The sequence below is a fragment of the Camelina sativa genome, chromosome 20 (genome assembly GCF_000633955.1).
Source record: "Camelina sativa cultivar DH55 chromosome 20, Cs, whole genome shotgun sequence".
In the NCBI taxonomy this organism is placed as follows: domain Eukaryota; kingdom Viridiplantae; phylum Streptophyta; class Magnoliopsida; order Brassicales; family Brassicaceae; genus Camelina; species Camelina sativa.
The window spans coordinates 20,296,292-20,308,278 of record NC_025704.1 but is presented as its reverse complement, the minus strand read 5'-3'; the positions used below and the strand labels follow the sequence as shown (position 1 = coordinate 20,308,278).

The following is an 11,987-nucleotide window of genomic DNA, read 5'->3' as shown; positions in this document are numbered from 1 at the left end:
AATGACCCAAACACTTTTTGGGTCACCAAATATCTGAACGTGCATAAATGTTATATTGTGGATCGCAACACCAACCGTAAGCGTTGCACTCCTAAATATATTGGGAGGCTTTTTATAGACCGGAAAGGAATAGTAGATGGTGTTTTCCCATAACATATCAAAGATTCAATGAGGAAAATGTTCGGTATGACTTTGGATAATAAAACTTCGTAAAGGTCTTTACAATATGCCCAAGAATATATGAGAGGAAGCACCGAATCCGGATATGCGAAGTTGCCTAGAAGTCTTAGGAAAATAGAGCAGTCAAACCCTAGAAGTGTCGTTGACGTTGTTGTTGATGACGACCATAGGTTTAAGTACCTTTTCATATCTTTCGATGCTTCAATCCGTTGTTTCTATTACGTGAGGCGCGTTATTGTGGTTGATGGGATCCATCTCAATGGCAAGTATGAAGGTGTATTGCTAGTCGCTTGCGCACAAGATGGTAACTTTCAGATCTTTCCGTTGGCTTTTGGAATTCTTGACTCGGAGTATGATGCTTGATGGGAGTGGTTTTTCACCAAATTAAGTGAGTGTATCTCGGATGAATATCCATTGGTAGTGGTTTCGGATAGGCTCATTTCTATTGCTAAAGCATGTCACAATGTTATGCCATGGGCAACACGAGGGATATGTTACTACCATCTCCAACAAAACATAATTTCTAATTTCAATGGGAAGCAACTGATGTACTTGGTGAAAGGGGCAGCATATGCACATACGCATGATGATTACAACCGCTACATGGCCTCACTTACACAACGTAAATCCGGCCCTTGCAGCGTAGGTGAATGAGGCAGATCCGGCTTTATGGTCTCGAGTTTATTGTCCAGGAGATAGATACAACATCAAGACTAGTAACATTGCGGAATCTATCAAATCCATGCTAAAGAAAGCCAAAGGTTATCCCATCACATATCTCATTGAGTTTATTACGAAAAAGTTAGGTAGGTGGTATTGGAAAAGACGAGAGGATGCACTGAATCTGACAACTACTTTTAGTCGGGGTGTTGAGTACTTATTGGCCGTAAGGGAGCATTACGCAGATATGATGACGGTCGAACGCATAGATGGTTGGCGTTTCCAAGTTAGGGGAGGGCAACATGACTGTATGGTTGACTTGGAAGCAAAATCTTGTTCATGTGGGGTGTTTGATGTTGAGAAAATACCTTGTTCACATGCAATTAAGGCTACCAAGTCAAGTGGTTGGCATATGTCTACCATGACTGATCATCCTTACTATAGAAAAGATTTTGTGTATGCGTCGTACGCGGCTAATATCATGCCCAATGTCGAGCACGATCCAATTGGGACAGATATCCGATGTATACCTCCCGTACCGAAGTGTCGGCCTGGTAGGCAAAAGAAGTCTTGTTGGCTTACATGGCAAGAACTGTCACGTAAAAAAGGGAGCAAGCCGAAAGGCTCATAAGCCATATGCTTGTTCAAAATGCAGGCAGCCTGGACATACTCGACCTCATTGTGTGAGTAACATTCACTTGACTATTTTTAATGTTTTGTGGCTGATCGTCGGTTATACTAACAAGTATTTGTTCAGGTTGCTGAAGATGGAGAATAGAAGTTAACTTCCTCGTGAAGTCTTCTTATGAGAATTTCCTTAGCAGTAATTTGTCTTTGTAATATTTTTGGGATTATTCCACGTGTTCAAGTCGACATTATTAAAGACACTTTTTGCCTGTCATTTTCTCCTAAAGGGATTTCATTTTTTTCTCTTCTTCGTTAACTAGCGTGAGATAGAGAATGATGAGTCAAATTTCGGGGTCAAATTTGCAAATACAAATTCTTGGTCCAATCTACAACTACTGCGGTAGATCGACGATACTTGTGAAATCATGGACAGATGCAAATCCGGGAAGAAATTTCTTCAGATGCACTATTCATGGGTTTTCCAATTGGTCAGACGAAGAACCATCACGTGGTTGGCAAAAGCGGAGCTTATTGGAGGCGAGGGATGAGATTCGTCGGCAGAAAGAAGAAATCAAGGTACTTAAAGAATCTATAAGGGCAATGAGTAAACAAGTTGTTAATGGTTTGGAAAACTCCGAGTTGGTTAACAAATATGAGGAAGCTAAGAAGAAGTTGGAATCTGATGTTATGGCAGCTAATGAGAGGTATTGTCTTTGATAGGTTTCATTGTTGTCATTGCCATGATTCTTGGGATGTGTATGAAGTAGGTTGCAGTAGAAGTCTCTGAGTTAACTTCAATCAGATGTTTACTAAGCTTTCGCTGTACGCTACTTGTATTTTTTTTTTCTTTTTTCTTCCTTTTTGTTTTTTAGGTCTTCTACGCTATTTCACCCTGTTTTAAGCTTAACGTTTGAAGTCAGAAGAATCTAACGAGAACTGCCAAAAAATACCAATATCCCACATAAAACTAGAAGACAACAAGAACAATCATCCTAACACATTAGAGTTTAATAAGGAGGATCCCACAAAAAATATCAAATCCCCCCATCATCAAATTTTAATAAGGAGTATCCCACCCACAAAATATCAAGATCCCCCGACAAAAACAAAACATCATCCTAATATAGTCATAAATAAGTACATAATTAAAAAAGAGTTTAAGTTATTGAAACAAAGTTCTTAGTTAGTCCCGGATTGGGCGAGGATCATAGAGCCCAAAGTCTTCGGTGTAGTTCTGCTCATTTGGTCCACGACATTCAATCTCGTGAAATAAGTCACAAGCCAGCTTCTCCCTTATCCATGTGATGTTTGCATCGCACAAAGCAGAAGGGAAGGTAATTCTCTGGGCATGGCATTCTAAATACTTCAAAGTATAAACACCACAATCACCTGGCTTCCTGTTCGGAGGCACTCCCTTTATAGCCCGCTCATGAGTGAACTTCTCGTACGAGTACATTTGCTTGTGGTCATGGCTGGCTAACTCCCACAACACGTAATGAACCATCACGGCAATAGGCTCAATGGCAGATGCAAGCTCTTTGTCATTGGTAACACTTGGGATGCTGTCCCAGACGATGATGTGTCTCATTGGAATCGAGATCCACAAAGCAACCCAGTGCGTCGACTTGACGTTCAACGTCACGTATAAGTCGTCCACTTCCAGACCATGTATGTTAGTCTGAGCATACCGTGGATACTCCCCTGCGTGGTAGCTGAAGGCACCGGCCGGCAAAAGTTTTCCAGATCCATTAGAGTTTGGCTCAGATTTGACAAAATCAAAGTACTTCGATGTCCACAAATGAGTGAATATTGCGTCGAGGAAGACAACTCTACTCGTTTTTAAACCACTCTGGATGTTGTGTGTATCAATGTCTCAATAGATTCAAACCAACATCCATGTGCTGGATAATCACATGGGTTTGAAAAAGAAGTTAAAATAAAATTGAAGACTGTCAAAGTAAATCTTAGAAGAAGTTTTCTAGAATCCCCATTGAATGCCCATTGACCAAAATCCCCTATGAACCAAAATCACACACCTCTCTCCCACTTCCATGGACCAAAATCCCCATTGAATGCTCTCAAAATGTTATCAATTCTGTCATCTGCTTCCTCCTCTTCCCAAACAGGGCTAATCATGCCACCAATGGTTTTGAAGTGATTGAAACGAGTCTACAATTGATATAAAATAGTATAGTTGTTCAAATCTAACATGATAGTGGTTAACAGTGTTGTTAATAGACAAATCTAAGATAGTAGATAAACTGATATGCGTACCTGTTTTAGAATGCCCTCTTTGACATATTTTCTACCGTGGGAACCGCGGTAAGCAAGCGACGGTGGAGTTGGCTTATTAGGCAATGGGTCACCAAATTCCTTGCCAAGATCCGGCATAAATTCGTATGCCCAAATCTGTAGAGGTTCAAAAAATCCGTCTATGGTGTAACTCTTGTTTATGTCCTTCTCCTTCACAGACTGGATGAGGTGCTTGAAAGCAACTCTTCCCCTAGGATAATCAAGAAATGCATCTAAATCCATGACTAGCCTAGCCATATTTATACGGGTGGGCGTTGAGGGTTTCTTAGCTTCTATAAAACCAGCGTAGATGGCTAAATAACCCAACCTAATATGATCTACTCTATCCCAATCGTAAGTGTTCTTACATGCTGCGACGAGTTGCTCAACACTCAGACCGCTGTGTAAACTGACTCCAAGCTTCTCCCAAAACTCTTCCATCTCGTATGTAAGTTCAACCTGTGGCTGCTCCAAGGACTCGACATCTTCACAGTTAAGTCCAGTGATGGCTTCAAACTCATTCAAAGAAAATCTTAATAGGTTAGATCCAACCAGACTCCATATCTTTTACTTTTTGTTGCAGACTATCTGAAAGCTGATCATATAGTGAACCAGTCTGGAAGCCCATTCGAATTGGAGACGGTTGAACTGTAAGAAGACACCCAATCGAGAGTCATGAATCTCATCCCATTCATCCGGTTCGAGAGCTTTGTACAGTTCATCAAACAACTTCGTATCGTTGCTGTAATAGCCGATGATTTTACACAGAAACGGCTCCTCACCCTTCGTGTAAAACTTCCGAGGAAATTCTGGATTGTTCGCCTCCAGAATTAGAACACGAGAGATTGAGATGGAAGAAGACAAATACAATAAGTCTACAATCGAATTGAAATAGAAGTCAACCTTTAGTTTAATTGAAGAGGAAACGGCGGCAAAGACGTTGCGGCGAAGATGAAGTGGCGAAGACGTTGTAGCAAAGATGAAGCGGCGGGATTGAAGAATACAGAGTTGGGCGAGATCTGGTATATAAACGTTAAGCGAAGTAAGCAAAAAGACAATCCAAAAGATGGAGATTTAAGTTTAACACGAAAAATAATGGGAAAATCAACGTTAGTGATGGGCGGAAGAGATAAGCAGAGGAGAAAAGTTGACAAGAATATGAGCAAGACGGAATTAGATATAACTATAGTTGTTATCATGGTTTTTGTTGTGTAAAATTATAAAAATTATAATAATCCGATTTTAGAAAACCAATTCCGGGTTATTCGAAACAGTACCAGAAAATTATAAAAAACCGATTAAAACCGGATCCCGTTTATCGGTAAACCAATTTCCGCTTATCGGTAAGTTAAACATATATATTACCGCCAACTAACGTCAAATCAATTTAAACCTTGTAATGATTATGTTGCTGACTTCTTTTGCAGACTTCTCCATGGGAAACTGAACCGTCTGCAAATCAATAAAATCAAATTAATATTTGTACTGATTATGCTGAAGACTTATCAGGAAGACTTCTTCCTGGGAAACTAAACCGATCCTTAAAATGCAAATCAATCTAATTAACCAAATTAATACATCGTTAACGACGAATAAACGAGTTTCTATGATATAGGGACAAAAGTTGCGGGTGAACATAGAATTCTACACTTATAAGTATGAAGTGAAGTGATATAGAAACTTCTACACTTATACGTTTGAAGTGAAGTGATATAGAAAATTTCTAAGAATTATGGTACCGTGAATGATTTCAGTCTCCAATTCTTCGTGGATGTGATGATTTAGATTGATCGATACAGGTACTGAAAGACTTTCAATCTCCAATTCCGTCGTGAAGATGAACCATGGACTATTTTTTTTTTAGAGAAATGAAATGATTTGCTTATTACTTTTTCGGTTGAAGTTTTAAAATAATTAGTAAGCCTAGGACTAGGTTTATATATATGAGACGAAGCGGCTACAATGAACAGTTACATATAATTAATTAATAACGCAAACCATCACGTCGTAAATCATTAACGAGTAGACTTCACACGCAGACTTCATCGCCTGACTTCCTTACTCACATTGTACGATTGACTTCATAATCTAAGTTTTACGTCTTTATGTAAACGGTTGAAGTCTACTAAATAAGTCAACTATTGAAGTCAACGAAGTCGTCCAAATATTACAGAAACTTAAGCAAGTTCACAAATTAAAGACATAAATATGCCATTCAAACAAACGGACACAATAAAGAAAGTTTCACAGATTTTAGAACTTAATTGAAAGATCTTCGAAACCCAAGTGATTAATACAACTATGAGGATTATACCGGCGATTAACACATTCTCGACCACCCCGTGTACACGACGAACTGACATACGTAATTCTTTCACTTGATCTTTCACCTTGTCTAGCTCCTGCTGAACGCATAGCATATCTTCATTTTCATGGATGGCTGTAATAGAATCCCTTTGGTCAGCAAGCCCACCTCTTATTGCTTGAAGTTCTTGCATAATAGTCTCATCCCACCATTTCATAATATGGTCCTCTCCATCCTATAAAAAGAAATAAATATACCCATAAGAATATTATTTATACTCAAATAATAATTATACCAAACAAATAAACCACCACACAGTCTAACAACCTCATGGTTATTGCATCCAAAGAAAATCCTTCCAGGATTGTCGGCTGTAGTGGAACATTTCATAACGGTTTCCCTTCCGCATAAACATTTGTCAGGAATTCCAACTGTCAGGCCAAGAAAGTTTATTTCGGGTGGACCTTCACTCCATACTTGCAAAGAACTACAAGATGGCTGAGTGTAGCTGTGTAACCCCATATATGTGTGCAAAATGAATAAAAAACGATGAGAACATATATATTTTCGAACAAAATTAGCTAAAGCAAAAGCAAATCGCCAACGAGAAATGATGGGAATACTTATCTGAGATGTCCTTGAGTTTCGAAGACGATAAATGATGAGAATACAATCTGAATTTTCGAGAGCAATAATATCAGAATTTTTGAGAGAGAAACTTGGAGAGAGAGAGAGATCACATAAAAAAACTAGGGTTGACTTACAGAAGAAGTATATATATGGTTAAATTATCCGGTTAGGTTAAAATCAAGGAATCGGTATGCATTCGGTGAGGTTCAGCTATCGGTTTGGTTAAATTAACGGTGAAATTAAGATAATATAATATTAATGGTTGATGACATAACAAAGTCGACCACCAATAGTCTACAGAGAAGTGTACTTAAGCAAACCCTAAATCAAATAATTTTAGCCTAATCAACCTTTACTCCCTTAATTTTACTGGTTTATATGTAAATTTATTTTAGATCAATGCAGGAAGTCGATGTGGTTATTATTTGATCAATAGGTTTATAAAATTAAAATAGGTTTTTATAATTTTTTAATTAAAATTTAAACTATAATTAAGGAGTAGACATCTTTTTATGTCTTCTTGGTGACATCAATTTGTAATCGACTTGAAAGAAATCTATGGCAGACTTTCTCCGGGCTACATCTGTCATTTCGGCTTCTGTTTTTTGTTTAGTCGTAAAGGAGTCAAATGTAATTTTAGTACCCTTAGTGGTTATGTTCTCAAATATCGAATATGGGGTCTACTATTGCATTGAAGGCCAAATAAAGGTCTACAAAATGCAATTGTCCCTTGTTATTATTGGACTGTGATCTGTTTGGAAACGGATTTAGAACCCATCTTAATTGCACCCAATTTGGAAGGGTTATATGATTTTTTTGGTTATCAATCTATTTGACTCCTATTAATATCAATTTGTTTAGATACATGATATACGGTGACATTTCACTATAATAATGTCTAACTCTATGTCTTTTTATTAAAAATGCTTCCTTTTTAATAGTATAGATGAGATTTAATGATTCCTAACAAAAATAAGACACTAGAAAAAACGGCAATGAAGAACTATAACAATTTTTCAACAGCTGGAGATAATGAAGTAACACATCTACAAAGTACATACAAAAACCCAGAGATGGAACAAAGTGAAAGCAATACAGGTGAAGAAGGCGTAAAGCGATGACCTAGACGACAATTATTGATAAATATAACTCTACTATAATCAGCTAAAAATAATAATAATCCAAGCTAAGTGTATGGTATTCAAAGAGGATACTTTGCTTGGTTTTCAATTCCCTCCAAAGATTCTTCTCAGGGACTGCATGATTAACTAATATCATGAGATAACAACATTGACACAACCTTCAACTTCTTAGTTTTTTTTCTTATCAATTCCACTGGTTTCATCTTCTAGTGAGATTGCGATTTTCCATTGACTTACCTCTATGAACTCAGAAGGGAGCCTCCAGTGACGACTCATCCCAAACCTCAGCACTTCCATTGGATGCATCTTCAACGTCTTCTTCCATTGAAAGCCTAATATATTCTCTATGTGCAAAACGGTCCCACTCGGTCAATGTAGGGTTCTCACGCTCCTGTTTCCGTTTTGACAACTCGAAATGTTATAAGAGGCCTGTGCTGTCTAGAAAACAGTAAGGTTGAAAATCAAATATGAAGTACCTGACGTATGAGGAACGGATCCCGTGTTTCAAATGCCATAAATTTGTTGAGATTAAAAAGGATGTTGAAGACGTTTCCAGAGAGCTTTGAGCCCTTCAGGTCATGCAGCGTTATATGGCTTTCGTTCTGTGGAAGGAAACAAGAAACAATCAAACACAAAACAAAATTGCAGAGGTTACAGACAAAAAACTGGGAACACTAACTACTTCCGTGACCGTCCTATAACTTCTTTAAATAGAGAATAGCTTAAGCATATAATAACCACAAGAAACAATGAGTTATCATGTTGGAACCTCTGGTCCGATCATATCAATCATCTGACATAAGATATCCTCAAAAAGAACAGCCTCTTGCGCCATGCACTCCATTCGATGCAACTGCTCTTCATAAAAGAATTGCATCTCATTTCGCGTAATAATCTCATTTGCATCCAAGTCTATGCACTTAAACCTAGTCCAAAATATACTAAAGTCAGACAAAAACACTCAAAACGCTCTATCTGTCTGCAACTGTGGATCCTTATAACACAGCTTACCAAAATTCTAGGCTAGGCTCTGACGATTTATCTTCTTCTGCAAGTATGAAATACGCAAAGTCCTCATACCCCATCTTCCCTTCAACTTTGCTAGTGAACTTCCTAGCAACCTGAGAACCAATGCTTTACTTTTATGATGACAGTCATCTTAAGAGCAATAAAAACTTTGAAAAGATGACAGCAGTAATTCTCAAAAGGATGTAATATAAATATAATCTTTAAGTAGTAAGCATTATAAATCATTCTAAGAGATCAAGACTTTTTAGACAGAACCTGGGAGAATATTCTGTCGACAATCCGGTAAGTAAGTGCATGGTTTCCATATCTCATAAGATTTTCTTTGTCAATCAGGAAATCGTGATCCGTATCCAGCTCCCAGAACTTGCAGTATATGACATAGAAATGCTCATATGAGAAGTATCTAGTTTCCAAAGTAAATAGAAAATGTTGACGTCAGATAACGAGAAACAAAACCATATATACAACCAACAGGATGAACTCTGTTTGTTAGTAAGTACCTCAACACTTTGTTGATATCTTCTTCTTCGTCAGCATGTCGCATTGCATCAATTAAGTTTCCCCGTCTAAGCTCCCTAAATGTAAGTCGACCATTCCCAGATCTATTTATGTAGTAAAATATTCGGTAGGTGACAGTTTCAGCTGACTCATCAAAATAAAAATTGTATCAAACAAAATTGTTTACCTTAATTTCAATATCTAACTGCCACATGATTCACATAGCAAACAATAAATGTGTTTACACAAATTACCATCATGTTGTTCTTGCAATGTTAAGTAATTGCAAATTATAAAAAGATGTCTAACAGAACAAGGAAATCTTAGCTTATTAAATAGTTATGCAGTAATACAACTGATGTCATAACCACTCCCCGCTAAGCTACTAAACATTATTACTCAAAAAATTTCAAGAGGGAGAAGAAAATAGGATACTGACTAAACTCTACATGAAGGTAAAACCTCACCATATCTTTCTTGGAATTCAGGTGTCGTCTGCAGGAACTCTAGCCCAGGATGTGTCGCCAACAGTTCTTTAAGTAGTGGTTTGAAATCATCCTGCCAGGAAAAAAATGTGGCGAATTAATAGTGCAAACACACGAGCAAGTAGATTAGGAAATTAACTCAGTTCTCATGACTGAATATGCAAACAAAAAGAAAATTACCTTGACAATATAACTCTGATCTCTCTGCTTTAATATCTTGAAGATTTGGGTCGTTGTATCCTTTATCAACATGTTCCCGTTTACCCAATAATCAATAAATGCTTCTCTGCATAATCAAAGGCTCAAAAATGTTATACCGGTTTTTCAATACAGTGATCGTCAAACACGTGACAGAGTGAATATAAAATGAGCAGGAAGCTTGAAGTGCGTTGAAAACTATGCACACATGAGAATCCACAAAACAAAAAGCATGGTATCACACACCTAGTAACAAAACCTGAATTATTGACATCGATCTTCCTGAAAAGTGAAGTGGAGAAGAATGATGGGAGCTTGCAGATTTCTCTGGTGACTAATTTGAATTCTGTGTATTAAAAAGGGTAAAAGTTAGTGAGAATCCCCATATCAGTGTCACTATAAATATTAAAAAACTTATGACTTATTACCTTGTATCTGTAGTCCATCCATGTGACCATAGAAAAAGTGATTGATTCTAAACATGCATTGCTCTTTTATCTCGCTTGGTGGTGGGCGACCATTTTGGAAATAAAACTACAGTAATTTCAAGTTTAAAGAAAGTGTTCTTACTCCATTAGTATAGAAAGGAGGAAAAAAGAATGCACTTATCAAAACTTGCAGAGGAACCTAAGTTCAAAACCTGAGGCATTGGCTCTCTAACAGGCTCACTGACGACTTTCAGCGAAGAACCTAAGTTAGAAGGGCCTCTTTGTTTCGCTGTACGCGGTGAACCACAACTCCTTGGCGAAAGCGGAGGAGCACTTCCCGCAGGAAACATAGATGGTATAGAATTACTGGTGGCAGAACTTGAACCAGATGAACTTCCAGTTACATTTATAGGACCTCCAGCAATAACATCCTTGAGCAGTGATGCAATCTATATATAAAAACCGATTAGGCAACGAGAAGAAAAAAACCAAAGCTTTAGATTTCAGATTGCAGTGAATAGAGTAATTTAGAAACCAAATCACAGTAATCTAAGCATCATTGTAATACTCACACAATCAAACAAGAACATACTGCATAACGAACAACAACAACAAAAATCAAACTTTACACCAATCTTTAACATCACAGAGTAACCTAAGCATCATTGTAAAACTCACATCACAGAATAAGGAAATAACTCATAACTCACACTATCAAAGATTCGAACTTTACAGCAATCTTTAACAGCACAGAGTAATTAGGCAACCTAAGCATCATTGCAACTCTCACTACTGCATAACTAACACTATAAAGCAGAACATAAGCATATCATTGTAACACTCACTGCTGCATAATTAACACGATCAAAAGATTTGAACTTTACACCAACCTTGAGCAATTGTAAAGCCAAATAAAGCAGAAACAGAGCTCAGATACCTGTCGATGAGCTTCAGGAAGAGAAAGCCACTGGTCAAAGAGCTTCTGAGTGAATCCAGGTTTCGAAGTTAGTACAAACGAAGACATCTCTTGAAGCTGTAATAAATCTGCATCCAAACAAGCCATGTCTCCGGGAACAATCGCATCCACCATACTCAATCTTGTTTCAGATGATCCAATCGCGTCAACAACGCCACACGGAATAACAATTAAGATGATAAAGGATCTATGATTTAACAAAGTCGAGATCTTTATTAACACATTGAACGAATCATCAGCTTCTCTTCTCCTTCTCCGATTCCCGTATACACTTTTTTATCCTTTTTCTTGTTCGATCTGAATTACCGAAAAATAAATAAAATAATATTTCGTTGACAAAAGAATAAGTAAGTGTTATAGTAAAAGTAGAGTATTCTTCAAGATGTGGTTGTATTCTATTTGATCTTTAGATCTTTTGGGGTTTCCGCCCTTCGATTTTTACTCCCTCTGTTTGGTTAAGTGTCATTTTAGAGTTTCTCACACATATTAAGAAAATCATTAAATTTTCTATTTTACCCATTATTAATATATTAATTA

General features: G+C 37.4%; 2 protein-coding genes across 3 annotated transcripts; one reads left to right on the top strand and one right to left on the bottom strand.

Annotated features, from left to right (window-relative positions):
* Positions 241-1,471, top strand: LOC104772697. Its single transcript, XM_010497282.1, has 3 exons — positions 241-484; positions 602-802; positions 873-1,471. The coding sequence occupies exons 1-3, from the start codon at positions 241-243 to the stop codon at positions 1,469-1,471; spliced, it is 1,044 nt and encodes a 347-aa protein (XP_010495584.1).
* On the bottom strand, positions 7,719-11,767 carry LOC104771310 (serine/threonine protein phosphatase 2A regulatory subunit B''beta). Of its 2 annotated transcripts, XM_010495815.2 has the most exons (13): positions 11,412-11,767; positions 10,687-10,923; positions 10,475-10,580; positions 10,293-10,392; positions 10,029-10,134; positions 9,831-9,921; positions 9,366-9,507; positions 9,121-9,268; positions 8,848-8,957; positions 8,606-8,762; positions 8,313-8,438; positions 8,074-8,227; positions 7,719-7,950 (listed from the first exon to the last, which is right to left on the bottom strand). In XM_010495815.2, the coding sequence occupies exons 1-12, from the start codon at positions 11,562-11,564 to the stop codon at positions 8,084-8,086; spliced, it is 1,620 nt and encodes a 539-aa protein (XP_010494117.1). In that variant the 5' UTR covers positions 11,565-11,767; the 3' UTR covers positions 7,719-7,950; positions 8,074-8,083. The 2 variants fall into 2 exon arrangements, with proteins under 2 accessions (XP_010494117.1, XP_010494115.1); XM_010495813.2 differs by having other exon boundaries at positions 7,719-8,227.

What these genes read in the sequence shown, in the direction of transcription:
- LOC104772697 (XM_010497282.1), top strand. Translation starts at nt 241, where the DNA reads ATGAGAGGAAGCACCGAATCCGGATATGCGAAGTTGCCTAGAAGTCTT. An exon ending in AGTCGCTTGCGCACAAGATG is followed by an intron (nt 485 to 601) that starts GTAACTTTCAGA and finishes ATCCATTGGTAG; the next exon opens with TGGTTTCGGATAGGCTCATT. An exon ending in CATGGCCTCACTTACACAAC is followed by an intron (nt 803 to 872) that starts GTAAATCCGGCC and finishes TTTATTGTCCAG; the next exon opens with GAGATAGATACAACATCAAG.
- LOC104771310 (XM_010495813.2), bottom strand. Translation starts at nt 11,564, where the DNA reads ATGGTGGATGCGATTGTTCCCGGAGACATGGCTTGTTTGGATGCAGAT. An exon ending in TTCCTGAAGCTCATCGACAG is followed by an intron (nt 10,924 to 11,411) that starts GTATCTGAGCTC and finishes TTTTATATATAG; the next exon opens with ATTGCATCACTGCTCAAGGA. An exon ending in GAGCCTAGCCTAGAATTTTG is followed by an intron (nt 8,763 to 8,847) that starts GTAAGCTGTGTT and finishes ATTTTGGACTAG; the next exon opens with GTTTAAGTGCATAGACTTGG.